General features: G+C 32.0%; 1 protein-coding gene across 2 annotated transcripts in view; it reads left to right on the forward strand.

Annotated features, from left to right (window-relative positions):
• The first annotated feature begins 679 nt into the window (after positions 1-679).
• Positions 680-20,228, forward strand: part of Cen (cerebellar degeneration-related protein 2-like) — a 65,097-nt gene continuing 45,548 nt past the window's right edge. The window contains exons 1-2 of one of the 2 annotated variants that reach the window (XM_088190593.1): positions 680-831; positions 2,981-3,117. In XM_088190593.1, coding sequence (XP_088046719.1) covers positions 3,042-3,117 — 76 coding nt within the window. In that variant the 5' untranslated portion in view covers positions 680-831; positions 2,981-3,041. The remainder of the gene's footprint in view (positions 832-2,980; positions 3,118-20,228) is intronic. The other variant, XM_088190592.1, reaches the window with a different exon arrangement.

Below are 20,228 nucleotides of genomic sequence, written 5' to 3' on the forward strand. Positions count from 1 at the left end.
CGATTATTAACCATTAGTTTAAACGAAATTTTGCGCGCACTGGGTGCTGAATTAGGGAGCAGAGGTGAGATTTATATTGCGTTGCAAGCAATAAAATTATTCCCTTGCTCTCTAAATGCATTTAGGTTTATTTTAATGAATATGTAATGGGATGTTATAAATGAATCACAAAATAAAATGTTTTAGTCATATTTCCTGGACTTTGTACTTTCCAAATATAGCTTTTATTTGTCGACTCCAAATTATACACAAAGTAAACTGAATAATGCTCAAAACGATTTATTGGTATACGTTATATGTCTGCACTGTTCAACAGCTGTATGTTCACAGTCAAAGAATGCGATTACTTAGTATTCAGCTTCTTTCATACCAGTAAGTTATTTTTTGACCCGTGTAATCAAACCTAGCCGTCTACTGAACTATCTTTCTATGTTGTTACAACTATACGATATCTATCACCGCGAAAGCAAATCGTCGATGAATGAGCATTATCTATCCATAACAATATAGATAAGATCCGATTGGTATCTTGGGAGGTCTGTTTGACAAGGGGATTCCGTTATGAATTATGATGAAGGTTCAGCCATCAGCCATTCCTTGAAGGGCTGCCAGCCGGTGATCTATGTTGGAATGCTGAAGAACAGCTGAGGTGAGCTGCTTCAAGAAGAACCAGTTCTTTAGTCGACGCGCGGCAACCGCGGCCGACGCTCCTGTCACTCGCCGCCTGGCGAATTTGTATTTTTGCACCCGCTGATAACGAGCGACCCGGTGTAACGAATTAGTCGAGTGGGGGAGGAATCGATTGTAATTAATTAATACTGATATAAACACGTATAAACAATGCTATAAAATATTATCAAGTATAGTTTCAAAATATAAACAATTTTAATTGATAAGAATAAATTTGATTCAGTGAATGTTTTGGTTGTGATATAAATGTATGTGTATTATATGTGTAGTGATGTTACTGTGGAACAAATTCTATTTAAGTTTTTATTGTATTATCTCAAGGCAAGAATATGTTAACTGACATAAACGGTAGACGTGGTTTAAACATTTACAAATTTACCTGTATTTGTATTATGTATAATAAAAATACAAAGTTTTATGGTGGTGATAATGTTTGAAATGTAAACAAACATATAGACGCATTATGTTCATCTTTTAAATACATTTTAATTCGATAGTTGAAAAGAAGACTGATAATTCTAAAACTAGAGCCGAGTCACTCTGTATCTTCTGTATTTGGGCACATTTTTAGAAGTCATGTTTCCTTTGAAATAATATGTAATATTTTTATAAAGAGCAAGCATTACATAACCTAAAATATTATTATTACATGCTTTCGGTTTTAATGTAAATAAATTTATGCCTGAATTAATTATCAAATCATAAAACAAAAATATATTTCTGTTCTTTCTCACAAAAAATAATAATAATAAAAACATAAGAGTCAAATGTTAAAATACGTGTATGGCAAAAATATAGTACTAAGTAGCTTAAATGATATATTTGACTCCAAATAAAAAGTGCATTTAACGTGTTATTCATTTACTAGTTAAAATGGTAATTTTACAGCCCTTTTCAAGCAATGCGATATTTATTTAAAAGAGTGGATATTATAACTCATTTTGGTCAAAAATGTCATATATCATATTCTTTCCTTGTGGTCTTTATATTCAAGAATATTAGTTATCTTCTTATTAACAAAATGATAAAATGTTATGAAAGTTAAGAAAAATAATGATATGGTTAACTTATAATAATTTATGAAGTGGTTTGTTAGGAAAATTATGAATATGAAGAATAATTATTTTTTTAATATTTTTTTTAATAACAACTATTAGGTTGGTAACAAATAGAGCTAAGGTTGAAAATACAGGAAATACAGGTGGAAATAAACTAAAAAAATAATCTTATCCAAATCTTGTAAATTCATATTTTAATCCTACCCGATCACTGTTTATCGATATTGAAAGTCCTACCATAATATTTTAATATATTTTTACAATACATTAATAATTAAATATAATATTTTTATACAAATATTTATACATTGTACAAACTTTTCATCAATTCTACTGGTATATTTCAATATTTTTTTTTAACTACGTGAGTATTTCTGAAAATGACAGATTTACAATGCTTCCTTTAAAGTTATTTGTTTGTTTAATTTAAAAGATGACACTGTTTCAAACTAATTAACATTTTATCAGTATCATTAAAATGTTATCCAAATGAATTCATAATTTTCTAGCTTTTAATGACAAAAATATTATTTATCACATGTGAGCACTAATTTGTCAATTAAACACATTAAAACGGTGCCATCATCGATTAGTACCTACTACAGGAAAAAATATCAACTCAAACATTGCATATTAGCATCAAACAAGCTTCGGCGCTTTAAAAGTTCGACGATTCGAGGTCGAACGTCTCATTTTTTGCAACCATTAGAAATTGTATAACATCGTCGTGCAAACAGCGTTGCGATTCTTACGCGATCGGCTCGATCAATTAATAAATATTCATTTTCGCTCATCGTGCGTTTATTTTATAATTTTCTAAACATACATTTTCAATATAATACGCAATATCGATAATTTCCCCTCTTTTGATTTTAAGATTAAATAATCGGATATGGCCGATTTTGGCCAAGGCGCGCGAATGATTAATCTTGTCAGTTGATTGGATACCACTCAGCCGGTGACATTTATTTTAGCGATATGTGTCGATTTGTGACTTACTGAACGATAAATGATATCTTAAATACACTATTATGATAGATATTATACGAACGATGCACGTTGAACGTTGCTTCGGTCTTCAATTTAATAATAAATATAAATAAATATTATTGTCACAATCCAATCAACTCTTTAGAAGTAGTTAAAATAAATAGATTTATTTATATAAAAAATATATATTAGTCGGTAGAAGAAATATTATTTTTTTAAAAAAAAACAAAAATAAATTTCAGTGGTCTAAAATGTGGTGCTGTGTTCTATGAAATAAAAAATAAATCTATTAAAATAAAGAAGATGGCGACGTTCCACGACTTGGAGCTGGACTGGTCGGCGCTGTGTCAAGATTGCACAGAATGCTGGACGGATGCAGGTATAAATATATTTGTAATTATATTAAACGCATTTCGGTTTCATCTCATGCCGCGTTTCTTCCGTGTTATGTCCGATAAAGAGACCGCGAAGCTGCCGGCGATATTGCTTTTTTCCTCTTCTCCGTCTTCGTCGTTTTAGTTTTAAATATTAAGCCGCCTTAATCGAAAAGATTTCGCCGATTAATGACACGTGAAATTCGGAACGAAAACGAAATTGTTATTTTAAAAATGTGTACTTGAGATTGAGTATTTCAAAGTTCAATAGATACGACTACATCATGACATTCGAAAAATACACCGTTATTGAACGTGAGTGTTTGAAGATCGAAGTTAATCGCGACATGAATGTCGATGTCGGACGTGATTTCATTTTGGCCATAACGCCCAAGATGGGTGTCTTTGGTTTCCTATTTTAATTTTAACTTTGAATTTAGTATTGTCGCATATTCGATCGATTGGAGAAAAAAACTTATTAGATCGACTCAAGTTAATGATTCATTAAATTAAAATAAATATAATGGTAGTCCTATTTTTGAACATCTTTATGTAAGAAATTTAACAAACTAATTAATGTAGACCTGATTGATAGGCGTGATTAACAGGTATACTAAATTTTGGCGACCAATTATTTCTTATCGTCTAGTATTAAAATATTTTTGGGCTTATGTGTTAGTTGATTCACTTTACTTTTGTGTAAAAATTATTAATTTATTAAGTCACTTTTCTTCTTTCACTATGATTTAAAAATATCAAGTAATGCTAAAAAAGCGTAACTAATTTCAGTGGCGTAGCTAGGGTATGTGCTGCCCAGGGCGATCCTTAAAACTGCCCCCCCTCCATACATTTTTTGCATGGTCATAAAATCAGCATTTCTTAAAATAATAAATTGGTTATTATTAAGCTCTTATTATACGTAGATTTATATATGTTTTAGTGCATTCAGGGTTAAGCACCACACTAGACGATCCCATCGCGAATATGCCGCCCCCAAGCAAGTGCCGCCCGGGGTAGGCCGCCCTCTCCGCCCCCCCATAGCTACGTCACTGCTACTTTGCATTTGAAAAGAATTGGAGATTTTAAATATGAAAAGTATAAAGCCAAAGGAAAATACGTAAATATTTAGTAAAAATGTATGATATAAGATTTTTATTTATATATTTTGCTTAGCAGTAATAATACGTTTATGGTAAAAATACGAGTAATCGCCTTTACTTATTAGATTACGATAATTTAGGAATTATATTCAAAAAATAGGTGTGCTTCTGTTCCCATAACCCGTATTAGTTCGCGTGAGAGGGAGTGTAATAAAACTCTTAAAGAGTACTTACATATATGAATCAAAGTCTTAGACGGTATGAATCAACTTTAATAGTGGTGCTGGTGGGCATCGCCTATTTCAGTTTTGGGGGAAAGTTTTTTATATAGATACATGACGCAGACAACAATGTATTATCAACACTTTTATGGCCTCCACCTTTACCAAAGCTTTAAAATCAAATATTCTTTCCAGTATTAAAAGTGCACTAATAGTGAAAATTAAATCCAATTAGTTAAAGAGTACGTTGACAGTTAAAGTACATCTGTAACTTTTGTCGTATCGAGCTTCAGAATTACTTTCATCAAGCTCAAAGGACAAACTCACTTTCTTGAGCTGGCGGGGGCCCATTTATTCACTATGGCCAAAATTAGGAAGTACTCTGGTAATACTGGCGTTGAGCAACTCAACGAGACGATTACGACCGGTGCAGCGGCGCGTTGTCCACCGATCTCTAGTATCAGCATATTGAATTTACAAACATGTAACTAAGCTGTATAACAACTTCAATAAACTACTGCTGAAGTAGCTCAATCTGTTTTTGATTGCCACACATCACCTTTCGCTGGCCAAAAGTTGCTTTAAAAAACCGATATATCTTTAATTATAGAATTTTTATTTTAGTTATTTAGCACTTTGTTTCGGTTATTAATGCCCTAAAACATACTAAGGGTATCATGTTTGTTATTTTCTTGATAGATTTTGAAATGTATGTTCGTCTTTATATGTGACAATTTATAAGAGACTTTAAAGAGTCGAGTTTTCTTTTCAATTCCAAAGCCAAGTTTTGCAAGTGTAACTGATTCCTAAACGCATCTTTGAGAAATTTACTACCATATCTTATGTAATTGTTACAGCCAAATTTGTACATAACAAACACTAGGGTTATACTCGTATATAATAGCACCTACACATGTAAAATATTTGTTTGTATACACTTTAAACTAACAAAAAATTTACACATTTTTTATAAAATATTCATATATCAATTAAGAAGGCGTATCCCACACTAAATATGTTATACAATAGTTAGAAGTGTGTTTATATGTTTGTACACGATTATCTAAAAAAAAATTTTTTATGCTTAGGGAATATATTGGAAAAGGTTTTAATATATAAAACGTTGGTTACAACATCGATATGCTGAAATGTCCTGATAATTAAAATATTGAATATTTGCTGCAAGTATTTAATTAAAGTAAATACTTTTTTATATGTTGGTACCTATAACCTGTAATGTACATTCAGTATTTGTGCCAATGTAACCAAATGGTTATAATTACGTGTACTATTTTATTTTAAATCAATTTAATTGTATATGTTGCTTCTACTGAAAAAAGTTAGAAAGTATTCTAGTTTAATTTTCAATGAACATATTCGAGTCTAATTTTCTCTCACTTATAATGAATTGAAATTGAAATTATTGCCATGAATACATTTTAATTGAAAGTTATCATCAGCAAAAAAAACTTTAGCAATATTCTGAAAATGCAAGTTCGCCATTCAATTATAATAAGTGGTTTCGCGACGTTAGCAGCGTACGCGGAAAACGAATTCCTCTCTTGACCCTGTTCATGCGTGTATGTATGCATTTGTTTTTTGACTCGTAGTGGCAATTTATAGGATCATTTCAGTTTCCCTTTTTAAACATTTCGGCTTTAAATGCGGAGGTGGCGTTCTTGGGCGAGGAGTGGCTCTTGATGCCGCCAAACCGGTTAGTCAGCGGAGGAAATGGACGAGAAGAACAAAAAAAGAAGAAGAGAGAAAGACATGGAGCGTTCAAAGAGGAGGTATTGAGTGTCGTGCACCGGAGAGGAGCTTTGTGGTTTGCCAGGATATGTGTGTTTCTCGTGAGAATTCCATTCAAATGCCACTATTGAGTCTTAGGATTGGTGGTCGTCCAAGGTTAGAATAGAACTTGAATGGACGGTGCTTTTGTGTGGGTTTTGTATTTGGTTCGTTAGAGTTGAGATAATGACAAATAACATTAATTCTTTGTTTTTCCTTATTTTACATGTGTTCGAATTTTAGCGTCGTGTTTGGAACTATATTTTTACAAAAACGATCGTATTATTTTATTGACTGTTCAACTCCATCTATTAGGAGATCGCTCTTTATTAATTAGCTTCTCGGGACTCTCTTATTTCCCTTCTAGTTTTGATATATTGAGAACTTCTTCTCATATCCAATTTTAAAGATAGAGGTACTACTAATTGCACAAAATTAAACTCGGTATATTATAAATAACGAAGAACAGCTGAGTGTATTAAGAGCCTTATAATTTTAGTGATAGACTTATCAACCTTTCTTATTTTACCACACTGTTCACAAAATACATAAAAACACTAGTAGGATAGTGTTGTAGTTAGGGCTACTACTTTATAATTAATAGTCTGTAGGTTGCATTTATATGTAAGAGTTCAATTGGTTATTCAGTAAGAATTAAAAAAAAGATTACCGACCGCCTTTTCCAATTTAAATCGACTCAAATCTATAGACAGTATTTTTTATTGGCTCCTCTCGGTTTTATCTATTGTGCGCTACCTGTGTCTATTTTTCATCGATTGATCGCGGTTTCTTAGAGTCCAACGGTCCTCGTGTTGTAATAATCCGCGACCCACGAACCAGATTGACCGTTTTTTATACACCCACTCGTTGCGCAATCGCTTTGCATTCCGCCATGTGTGCACACAAATCGAAAAACGGCGAAGAACGTACCACCATCGAAATAAGGCCAATAGTAATATATGAACGATAATCCGGGCTATATGGTTAGCAATAGTAATAGGCAATACTCGATACGTTCGATTCGATTATTATGATGATGGTGCAAATAGAAGGTGAGGAAAATCGCGATTGTGTCCAAAAATTACGGGCGTGTGCCTCAAGTGGAAAATTACGATTGCAACGCCACTGGAAAGCGGTAGTTAGATTTATTTAATAATCGGTAATTTAATTCAATGATTGCTTAGTGTTCAATTATATCAAAGTGGGGTGAAATGAGAGTAGGCATTTTTAATAATGTTTGCTCTACTGCCAAGTCGTATAACAAAAAGTTTGCGCTGCGGCTCGCCAAGCTTTTTTATTTGACTCAATTTGCTCGTCGGTAAACGTTTTATACTAATCGTCTCAATTATTAACACGTTGAATTAGCCTGTGAAATAATTGAAAATGTCACTATAACAACGTGCATTCCCGTTGATATAATATCTAGCTGGTTGTGGATATTTATACAGTAGTAGTTTTTATTTGCGTTAAAACGCGGTTCCTTGGAAAATTCTAGTGAGACATTACCTCAATTTTTAAATTACTTATATTTGTTATTACTACATTAATCTATTACATTCATCCAATTCATTGTTTTTGCTGATAATTTTGTGCATTATACTAAATAAAAAACTAGAGATTATAAATAAATTTGATCAAAAGTCTGGTTATATTGGTTGCAAAAAAACACAATGCATCAACTCATACATACACTCATATATATATAATACATTAGTATCCAATACACACATTCATTAACAGAAATATTATTAAAGATTAACACTAAATTTTAAAATATGCTATTAAATATTAAAACGTAAAAAAATTATGAGCACCTTCCCACATATTTTTGTACAGATTTTCTCACATATCGCCGAAAACATCATTGTATTTGGCAAGTTTGTTGAGAAGCAGGATGGCTCGTGCAAGAAGGGCGTTATAGCCGCGATTATTCAGAATAAGGGACGCGATCGCGACTCTCTAGGACACCAAAAAAACACGCAGCTGAAATTCGCCGAGCATTGACGGATTGTCGACCTTAGTAACTTCATAAAGTGTCTCATTGAATGCGATGAATTGTATTCCAATGCTTCTAACAAAAAGGCACTAAGATACAAATAATGATACGACTCCTACTCCTTCTTGTTGAGACAGAATTTTGTTTTGAATTCTCTTACGCTATGATATGAGCCAAATAATACATTCAGATGAAGCCTGATGATACTTATTGTTATATCAGAATTGTGGTAATAAAAATGATCTTATCTTTTTAATCTACACTTGATCAACTTGACTAAAGCACTATCGGTGAAACAATACCATTATTGATTATATGATATAAGTATGATTTTATGCGTTGTACTGATTATTTTATTGTTTGGAAAAAATAATAAAACATCGTTTTACCCTTTGAATTAATACAAATCTTGATTGGTATCTGCGTTTATTTTTATGTTCGGCCATTTTAATGCTTGATGTCTTTTTAGCGATCAATTACCTTTTTAAAAATTGCATTTTTTATAGTATTGTGTATACAATTAAGTTATATTATACATAATATTATAATAATATGATATTATTTATATTAATGGCTAGATAAATAAACAAAAATATTAAATATATATTCCTGCCGTATTCGCCACTTTTAACGCTAAAATTTGTATTGTAAGATGATACGATAAAGTCGCAGTACTATCAACCTGACACATAAGGGGTATACAAACGAAGCGATCATTCAACGTACTTCCATTAGGCCGGGCATCCGCGATTGCAATTCAAGCTCAATTTAGCTCGAATCGTAACTCAGTCGTAACTGCATAAACAAGTTTGCAATGTTCGAATCGACGACAAGGCGCCTCCAGCCGCCATTATTTTTCTCCGTCGCCGTTATCTCATACTCTGTACAATTATTATAAGTTATAACCTTTGTCACAGTCGGATCGTCGGCTAAATGACGGCAATTGAATAAAACGTGAAAAAATACGCACGTCTTTATAATTTGACACGCAAGCAGAGATAATATGTAAATGGTGTATGGTCGTTTAGCGTAATGTTATGACCTGCGAGCGGATCGCAGTTAACTTTGTACGCACCATTGTTTGAATGATTTGAAATAGTCAATGTTTACATATTGAAAAAACAGGCAATATTGCAACATCGGCAACTTATTATTTATACACGTGAACTTGTGTTAGTATGTCACATGTGAGAAAACATGAAACGCGTTTGTGAGAGGCAAAAAGTAAAAGCTCTATAAGTATATGGACGTTTACTTTATGGCTTTGGACCAAAAATAAATAACGAATAAGCAGACAAATATTATTAATATTTTATATTAAGATGTAAATGGTATCATAATACTCAATTGTGCGGCCGTCACTTGTTATATGTGATGGGCGACTTAATTTATAAAATTATAATAACATTGAAATAGGTTTATTTGAATGTAAATGTTTTTGTGTTCGATTTTTATACATTGTTTATATTCTTGTAATTATCGTGGTATAATATAAACAAAGATTGACACTAAATAAATCACAAAAATAACCTTTATAATGTCCAGAGAAAATGTTAGAGATAGAATAATACGTGGACCAATGTGAGGCTGATGAATCAGGATTCGAAGGAAGAAAAAAATGCGCTTTTAATCTAATCGGTGAATACGAAAAGCTGAGTCAGCGCTCCCCGGCCTTTTATACCTGACCGTCGTGGAATAACATAGTTATATCTCTAATAATGGTTTCACAGTATATTTAAAAACATAATTGTGGTGAACATTTTCTTTAATAAAATCAATGATATCTGAAAAAATTTTGAAATGTAAAATTCTGGATCTTAGATAAAATGATTTCAGTTGGCAACCCTGTTTCTTTATGAAGCAAATTCAAACTGATTTGTATGCGAATTCTGTATCGTTCCTCGGAACGACTGCTATTTCCTATTCAGTTCGACATCATCATCAGAAAATTGGTTGAATCGTTTCGGATAATGACGGCCTTTTCCGATGACCGTCCTCGAATAGCATTAAGCACTAAGCGTGCCTTGCATTTTCTCGATGCGAATAATTCCAAGATGTCTTCAGTTTTTGTCTAACTACGATGTTGCATGCGGACGATTGCCCATCACGCGAACGTTCTAAATCTTGCAACATTTAACAAGCAGATGCAAATTTGCTGATTGGCTTTCGAACGCGAGTAGTAAGTGGACATTTTATAATTACCCCACTTATAACCGAGTGCGTAGATCCACCTGGATAATAGTTAACTGAAATTGCTGTAGTCTTCAAATCACTAATATATTTAATGACTAGATTGCAATATGATATTTCGATGTTTTGAATGAGACATAAAAAATTAAGTTGATATATGGATGAAAGAATTGTATGATGTTTTCTGAAAAAAACTTCAAGGTATAAGAAATTATAGTTCTAATGTGTGCTGTAGAGATGCAGCTAAAAATCGACTGATTCAATAGAATTTTTTAAATTAAAAAATATTTTATTAGTATAATAAAGTGCATTTCAAGGTTGGTGATGTCATTGATGATGCTGATGATCCCAGTTTCAACATTTGTTTTTTATTTGAGTACAAGACAAAAATACGAGGACTTTTTGCATCGATCACTTAACAATAGGTAGTTTATAGTAAATTTACACAAAAAATCATAGGCAAGTCTTTGTTTTTGATGGTATATTTAGTGTTCTACATTATGAGTAGGGTTCTCAATCGAATATTTAAATATTCGATTATTTTAATTATTCACCCAATTTTCAACTATATGAATAGTCAAATAATTAATCGAATATTTAAATAATTTGTATACTTGAGCAAGACATACAGTCGTTTTTTCTCACAATATACTCGGGTGACTAGTTCCGCTCTAAAATCCATGATCCTACATGTGCCTGAAATTTGTTTAAAAATGAGAAATATTGAAACGTTTCTTCTCAACAAAAAAATGCTTTTTTGCCTTCAATATTTGTAAATAAAATGTTTATCGATGGTATCTACTATGACAGAAATTCGCAGAATTCGTTCGTTGAACGAAACAAAATGTAGGGAATGACCACCATTTATTATTATTTGACGCTTATCTCCAAAACAGGCGTGTGTCGCAAATTTTTGTGAAGTTCGTGTTATAAGACACGAAGGTTTTATTTCAATAAATTTAATGATTCGATCGCGGTTAATTTATTTCCATTTATTTAATTTATATTCAAATCTGTACAAAAAACCGCTGATTATTATTTTATTTTATTTTATTTTATTAATTTATTTAGCTTAATAGCTAATCTTTACATCTAACAAATTTAGTAAACATATATAAAAATATATAAAAAATACATAACAGAAAGAAAAAATAAAAACATACAATAATAAAGTCTTAATATTATAATTTATTTCTATATGTACGAAGGTGTTTTTTTATTCCATTTATGAATCCCATTATATTTTTATATTTTTATGATACGGATCAGATTTTTATGTATATCAAATTTGTGCCAAACATTATTAATTATTCTATATAAAATACAATAAATTCGATAGAATTATGTATTAAAAATGGTTCCATCAGTTTTGCTGAATTCCATCAATCAATAATATTTTACAGGCAATTAATTGTTTTTTTACACTTGTTGGCCAAATAAATTAATATCGGTAAAAACCTTCAATAGTTAAAAACTATAAATAATTTAACCCTAATTATGAGTTTCTGGAATCCTAATTAAACGTCACTATAATACAGTAAAACTATTCAAAATTTAATACCGCTTTCAGCAAGGATAAACCTAAATTATGGAACATAAAAGTATATTTAACTACATTGGGTGACGGTATCAAAAATAATCGGTATTATCGTAATGAAAAACTCGTATAATATCCAAAATTGTACAACAATTTAATCAATAAGCTTGCAGAAAGATTGCAAACTGTCATAACAATTTGTTTACATTACGTAGGCACATAAACAACAAAAAATGAATACAATTAATAGTAACTGCGTAGTGTGTATATATTATAAATGTAGAAGCGGCAGAAGCGCCGCTTCTTACGCCTATTGCAGCTGATAGACACATATTCTGTTGCAATCCTTTCGTTACAGAACTAGTGCTCTGTGTTAACGCCACCCAAATTCAACTAAAACAAGCTATTAAAAATTCCCATATAATCCATTAATATGCTAATAAAATGCGTCGTTAACCTCAAATTACGATCCACGAATTATTAAATTGCAAGTTTTGGCCGCGGAGCGTGTCGCGTCTTGGCCATATAAGCTCAATTATTGTAGCATTTGCATTAGTTCCATGCTCGCGAATCGGTAAGCCAAACGATCCGCGAATCGGCATAAGACGCTGTTGCGCAACGCCCGGAATGTTTGAGGTCAGATTTGACCTTAAAGTGGTCCAACCGCATTCCCTGTGCAATGTAGTGGGTCCTACGATGTGAATTTTTCTCATTTGCATTGGCGCGTGAGACAGGAAGTATTTAATTAGCCATAATCCGGGATAATTGCGGTAGAACTGGTAGAGTTTCTATCTAAGCAATTATTTTGTAGATCAGTAGGCGACGTTCGGAGAAGACGGAACGCCGTTCCGGTCCGGCGTTCGCTTCCCGGCTCGATCGCCTGTAATAATTGATATGCTTTTATGACTATAATTCACACTGTTCACGTGTCACATTAGATTTATTGATCTCTTTAGTAAACCATATCAATTATACTGTAATTGATTGGTGATATTTTTATAAAGCGGTTATAATTAGTTTTATTTGTGATACGCAAAGAACTGGTTTATTTCACCGTTTACGATTTCACAAAGAAGAACTCGAAGCTAAAAAGCTTTACTATTTTTAATGTCCTATGTTTATATTTTTTTTAAATTTCTTTTAATAATAACTACACTATATGTATATTCAAAAGGAAATTCATCTAGTTTAGAAACATAGAATGACATTTTAGTTTTAACGTGAGGTAATAAGTTCTCCATTTTTTATTTTGTACCTAATCTTAACCCTTTGAACTATTATGTCTAGGTGAATTCTGTGCCATTTTTATCAAGCTGTTTTCTAAATAATTTAATATTTTGATATTTTTTTATTGAAAGGTTTAAAGGTTTAGAGACCTCTGTAATTATTAAAAAACATCTGTAATTAATAAAAAATGGTCTGCCTAGGATTGCTTGGCAGATGCAGCGGGTGCTTGATACAATAGTCTGTGTCGCGACATTTAGCCGTGAACATCTTGAGTATTTCTGCAGTAATTCATTCTTATTTGGACTATACTTACGTTTTAATGGTTTCATCATTTATTAGTTAATTATATATTAAAATTTAAGTTTCTTTTAAATTTATAGTCTATAGAAAGATTTTTAAAATCATCAAAAATGAATTTCTATTATACGTATATTTTAGATAAAGCTTTAGAACAATTAAAAATACCCTAAGAAATTATATTTCTTAAGGTAATCATAAATATGGGAATTATTTATGTTTCAAATATAATTTTAACCTCCTTTTATACAGAATATATATATATAATATATATCAAAATCTATTTTTCCCAGATTGAATTTACTTTAAACATAATTATTGACAAATTCTCTAAAAATGACTTGGAGTTGCTAAAAAAAGTTTGAAAAAGTATTTGGAGTGAAAAGGGTTTTAATATGAAAAATTGCTGCCGCATGTCAAACATTTTTTTTACGCAAAGAAGATAATTAAATTCTTCTATTTAAACCGTGTGCAATAACATTTCCTTTACTCTTTAGAATTCGTCGAGCTATTAAATAATCAGCGAATAATTGCTTTCCCCATTTGACATATTTCTGCTTTTGAAGAATAACTTAAGAAGTCATTTTTTATTTGAATTGTAAAAGATTGTGGATTTTGCAAATATTTAAGTAGTGACATCAAGGTCTGGTTGCTTCAATTATATAATTTTTGTGCTTGTGGAAATTCTGAGATTAGCTCAAAATTTATGTTTTCAAAATGTTTTAACAAAAAATTAAAGACCTTTGTTTCCATTTTACAAAAATAATATAAAAACAACCTTTTTGAATTATCGAAAAAGAAAAATAGCCCTAAATCGTTTTGCATTCTGCCGATTCCCTTATCGGAGCGGATTCTTAGATCACCAAAACTTAGATAAGACCGCCGGCCGGTTAGAGTAATAGAAAATTGCAAAAAAATTAGTCATTTAAATACAATCGATCTTCCAAAAAAGAATGTATATTTTCATATATCTGGCACGATTACCTTCGAAAAGGTTTCTTATCTGACTGTCTTCATTTATTACTTAAGCAAAAATAAGGCAAACTCGAGTGTTAAAAATTTGTACACAATTTTTTGTCATTCCTTAAGTTATAATCAAACTTTTCAAGTAGTACGCATATTAGGCATAAACCCGCCTTTACTTATGCAGCGTTATAAAAAGGACAGGGGTCGTAAACCTTTTAAATATATTCATACAAAATTAATTTATATAATAAAAAATGCTTTCTAACATTTCTCGAGAAATGAGAATTCTCGATTTGACATTTTTCTGGAGAAACTCTCTAAAAAAATTCTTGAGATGAAACATTACCCCTCAGGGATGTAATTTCGGGGGAAGGAGCAGGTGGGAGCGTTTACCCCTCCTTGAATTTGGCCAGAAATTCTAATTCTAAACCACTACTAACTAACAGTCTTGAATCTAATCCGAAAATATATATTAAAATATGTCATTTCAGTGAAATCATATCCGAATACATTTTCACCGGTAGATATATATTTTTACCAGTGAAAATATAATTTATATGGCTGGTGCTACTAAAATGATATGATTTCAAATTTTCCGTATGTAGTAAAATATACATTTTCATGCTTATCATTATATATTTACATGCGATGTATAAATGTTACAGTGAATGTGGATTTTCAGTGAAGTTATATTTTCACTAGTGAAGTTCAAATACATTTTCACCAGTAGATTATAAGTTTCTATCTGCGCTGGCTATTAGGTGTATGCATTGCTGTCTTCCAGAGTGTTTTAATAGTTTATCATCTTGCATGAAAATAGCGTATTGGTAGCTGAAGAATATGTGCCACACAATATATGGTAGTAGGGTTGAAATGCTTATAGAAAAAAAAATATTGAATTACGTGGCTTATTTTCGATAATGACACAAGAGCTTTATGATAGTATTTTTGAAAGCTTGACAGTTTACGATTATGACGATCGGTTTGCAACTTACAATAAAATAGATTAAGTTGCTGACTGTCAGTTTTCTAATAATGTTTTAAACATAATTTTGATCGTCTTTCACATCAGTCTTCCCCAATACCCCAATATACATCTTTGGACTTGTAAAAGTTGTGAGAGGACTTTCAGTACAGTTATGCATGCATGTAGGAAATACGAATCAAGTATTTGTCACGTAATTTATATTACGTGACATATTTATCGACTATTCGATTGGCCTAGGTACGTTGATTAGTAACACTTGTCTTCTTCGCATAATTATTTTTAAATAAAGGCTTTGAATTTATTATGTACATATATGATTCTAGAGTTAGATATAAAATTCTTACTAGAGCTAAAATGCACTATAATAATGGCTAATTGCCTATAGTCTGGTCGGGAACTCTGAGTGGGTGTATATTTGTTTTCCAGATAGTAGTTGTAAAGTTTTTAAACTATTTACGTTGCCTTTCTCTTCGTAAATATCGCTAAAGTTGGCCTTTTGTATCGATTCATTTTTGGACTTTTAACATTCCGATAAAGTACTTGTTGACCTTTTGCTTTTTATTATTAAATATCAATGTTGTTACTGCTTACAGTAGTATAGCAAATTGACCGTATAATTTTAATATAATACATATCGGTCATCTCATTCATATATGTAAATTGACCACCATTAGCGTGCTTCAGAGCGAAAGTGAACCTTCGCATGACCGATGTTCACGTTTTCACACTCAACCAATGAACTATGACACCTATCTATGTATAATATATAGCGATAAAATTATAACGTGTAATAATAAATAAGTTTATACGATTAGTCCTGGTTTGCTCAAAGTAGAACGACCTTTCTAAACACAGTATGTGCTTGTGTATGTTTATACCTATATTTAGATCACAGTTTACGAAAATAAACACTCGCATTTATTTATAAGGAAGCATAAGTTGACTGCTCTTGAACTAATTCAATTTTGGCAAATATTGTGCTTTCCAGAAGCGTTTGGCGGAAGGCCAGCTTTTCTCTTTCTTTTTAAAACATCAGATGTCACGTACGCGGAATCAACAAAGTGTATTACTTTTCTAGAAGCTTGTATAGCTCGAAATAACTGGCATTTGTCCGTCAATTTACAATAATAATAACAATATCATGGCAAAGTTCAAAGAAAGAGCAAGTGTCGGGCGCGAACAGATGGAACCGCAGAGTCGTGGTCACCTGTCGGCCATCAGGTGAAAAACAAGTCGTGATCCAAAGTTGCAAACATTGGCATTTGCCTTCTTCGGCCAACGGAGGAATTATGACAGGTGCTATTGTTATTTTGCGAAATCGAGACACATTCTATGGTTTATTGGGTTTGAGTTTCATCACGATCGCGCCCGATAGGTTGAGATTATCCGCCCATCACTTATCCATTGAAAAATCAACGGAGAAAGAACCTAATTTATCATATATAGTCTAAATAATACAAATTTGTTCAGTTACTTTGTTTTCACTTCTGGCTAGAGGCAAATGATCGACAAGCTTGGTTTAGTTAGGCATACCTTTTAGTTTAGATTCTAAATAAACGCGCTTTTGTTCGAATATAACTGTCAATATTGAACTTGGTAATGTTTGAACTAAAAATCACATGTACCTATGCTTGTTTAGTAAACCAAGATGGCGCATTCGAAAGGTGCCTATGCATTAGTTTAGTCACGATTCCTACACCGCAGGGATGCCCTTTCTAAGACGAGAGCGAATAATTAAATCCGCAAAATACCATTCTAATATTCGTCTCGACAGGAAGCAGGGAAACGGAAGCTGTCGATGTATTATCTCTGATGTAATGCAATTATATACAGTTATTATACTTTTATAGTTAATTTAAGACCATTTAGGGTCTTTCAGAATGATTCATATACCAATAATCCTCTGCATTATATAGTTGCAATTTTGATTTGGTAAGATTTTCGTCTCCCTTTACATCAATAAAATTCCAAATTTTATAAATCGACTTTAAATTATATTAGATGGAAATATATGAACTATCATGGATTTCATCTTTTATCAATGTCGTCTACAAATATTGGAGATTTCCTTATTTTTCTTATTTTTTGCGAATTAATATAAATTGTGGCATACAGTCAATAAATATTGTTGCATACCAGTCAATCTTGTTTAAATTAAACTTAAATTTAAATGTGTACGTACTTCACCAGATATGTGTTTGTTTCAAGAACTCCTCCCAAACGCTGAACAGTAGTGACGTGACATTTGCACATGTCATTCTGGCTGCCATTTCTATGGCAACTATGCTATTTTTGACTTTCAACTATTACATTTTAAGTTGCGATTAACAGACATGTGTTGATAGCCGATTACGTGCTTCTAGCAATACGCAAGATTAAAGCAAGATAAAACAATTCTCCCTTCTCAGAAGTCAAAAATTCACGTCAAAAGCAATTATTATTATTTGTTCAAGAAATTATATAACGATGTTAAAAAATATTAATAGGTGCCATTTTTATCATGAGGCCCGGAATCATTGTTTTCCCCAGGCTCTGTATATTATTGATATGATTTTTTAATAAAAGATAATAATAATTAAAACGATATAATATTTTTTATAGAAAATACTGATACACAATTAATAATCGCTTGGATATTTGACTGATAAACTGCTGTTCTACTTAATGACAAACTCGAGATACATTTAGCCGCACGGCGCGAATTTTTCTCATTTTTTTCGAAAATGATCATACTTTGAAGCCATTAATCTGTTCTCCCTTATATGCGAATTAATAAATTTATAAATATAAGTGATAATTTAATTTACATTAAGTAACTAGATTGGATGAATTGATTGATTGATCGTTGCATTGTTGTTTAACGATGCGATTAGAGAAAACCATTCAATTATGATCATAATTTAAGAAGCGACGCGAAAGTGACGTACGACCAGTAGTATACATGGAGACGTAAAAATCAAGTTATACACCATTAGTCCGTTTTGGATTAATTGGAGAAAAGGAAAACGGGTCGTCTTATGTGCACGTGTACGTGTCTCAGCTAAGCATCACGTATGCAAAATTTATTATATTTTGATTGAACGTATGCGAATCTGGTCTCGTTAAATCTACTAGAAATCTGCGTGCCTTTTACCATATTACCATATTTTTTGTTGTCGTTGAGATTCATCAGCATAACTATAGCGAATCATGAGCAAGGGTGTGGTCGAGTGTCACTAGTATATTACTTTCTTTCTCTATCTGTGTACTCAATTCTCTTATTCTTGAATCACGATCTGAAGCTCATTAATATTATCTTTGGAGTTATATGTTTTTATATAACAGGTTTTATAATGCTTTCATTGTCGGACATTGCTTTCTCCCGTGTTTTTTTTTGGGTGCAAAGACCCTGTGCGAAAAAATGGCAGTAGGAAGACGTTCGAGAGACCGATAAGATTTCGGAGAAAGTGTTTCTAAGTTTGCAGCATAGGTCTTGTCACGACTGTTGCGAATCGTGAGCTTTGGTGTGGATTTTCAAGAAAATGGCAAAAATGTCGATTGATAGGGATAGGGGGGAAAGCTGGCTGACGGAACGGACCCGAGGCTATGTCGTAGGTCAGTGTAGCAATGCAGTTGTGCACTTGTGTAGTCCTACACGTACGCGCAAAAATGTGTTCTCACGAATTGTATTACAATGGCGAGCATTCATACGCTCATGTTGGAATTGTAGATAGTGAAACACGAATAAGCACTGTTTCAGTATCGTGGTATGCAATCCATGTCTATTTGACTTTGAAAGAAGTTTATTAACATACCATTAAGTAGTACAGTTAGTAATTTACTATTATAATATCTATTAACTTCTAAGTTAATCCTAGTATACCAATAAGCGAATAAAAGTCGGTAGAATAGATCCTTTATAGATAGTGTAAAGCGAGAGTGCTAGATGGATTAAAGATATAAAATACACTGTCGAATCTTAACGAAAACCTTTTTGTAAAAATTTGTGTAAGAATGGGTGAAAGCTTTCAACCTGTATTGATGATGAATTTTTTTATGGACTTGTTCAAACAAAATCCTCAACATTGATAACAATTAAGTAATATATTTCAAATGCAACGCATTAATAAAAAGCTCAAAGAAACTGCGTGTCTTACATAATTATTTAATACACTTGCATATATGAAATGAATAACAATGTGCTTCATCGCACAGAAGTGGTAACCGGTTTAAGTGTCCAATTTCAAGAGTACTAGAAATTCCATCAGCATATAAAAAACATGCAATAAAGCCTCTGAGATGTTGGGATTTGTCTTGCGATATGCGCATCAATTGAGGAGTTCGAGGGCGCCTTGTGTAATCACCTAGTGCCGAGTATGTCTCTCTGGTCTGATTACCAAATAATGAAATTGACTAATGTAAAAGGTCTATAAAAAAGGTTACTCGGATACCTGTACACGAAGGAATATAAATATTATTCATTTTTATTTTTCACAAAAATCCTACAATGTAAACTGAGATATGATTCGCTTGAGTCGCATCGACTAGTGTACATGGAAAATATATATATACAATCTGGAGATTCTGGAAGAATACTTCTCATTAGCGCCCATTTTAATCCAGAAAACATCCAATGATTGATACTTAAATAATTTTTTAAAAGTTAGCAATCAATGCATTTTCCTGAGATAACGTCCTGAGATATTTCGTTGTCTCGCTTGTTCGTTAAGCGGCAATGTTCGTTTCAAGCTTTTTCATCTGGATTACATCCGGCTATAAATGTAAATATTTTGGCCCATTTCGCACAAAATAAAAATACACTGTGAA

Source organism: Plectrocnemia conspersa, unplaced genomic scaffold, assembly GCF_051122295.1.
Source record: "Plectrocnemia conspersa isolate PC_06_02 unplaced genomic scaffold, ASM5112229v1 ptg000008l, whole genome shotgun sequence".
Taxonomy (NCBI): domain Eukaryota; kingdom Metazoa; phylum Arthropoda; class Insecta; order Trichoptera; family Polycentropodidae; genus Plectrocnemia; species Plectrocnemia conspersa.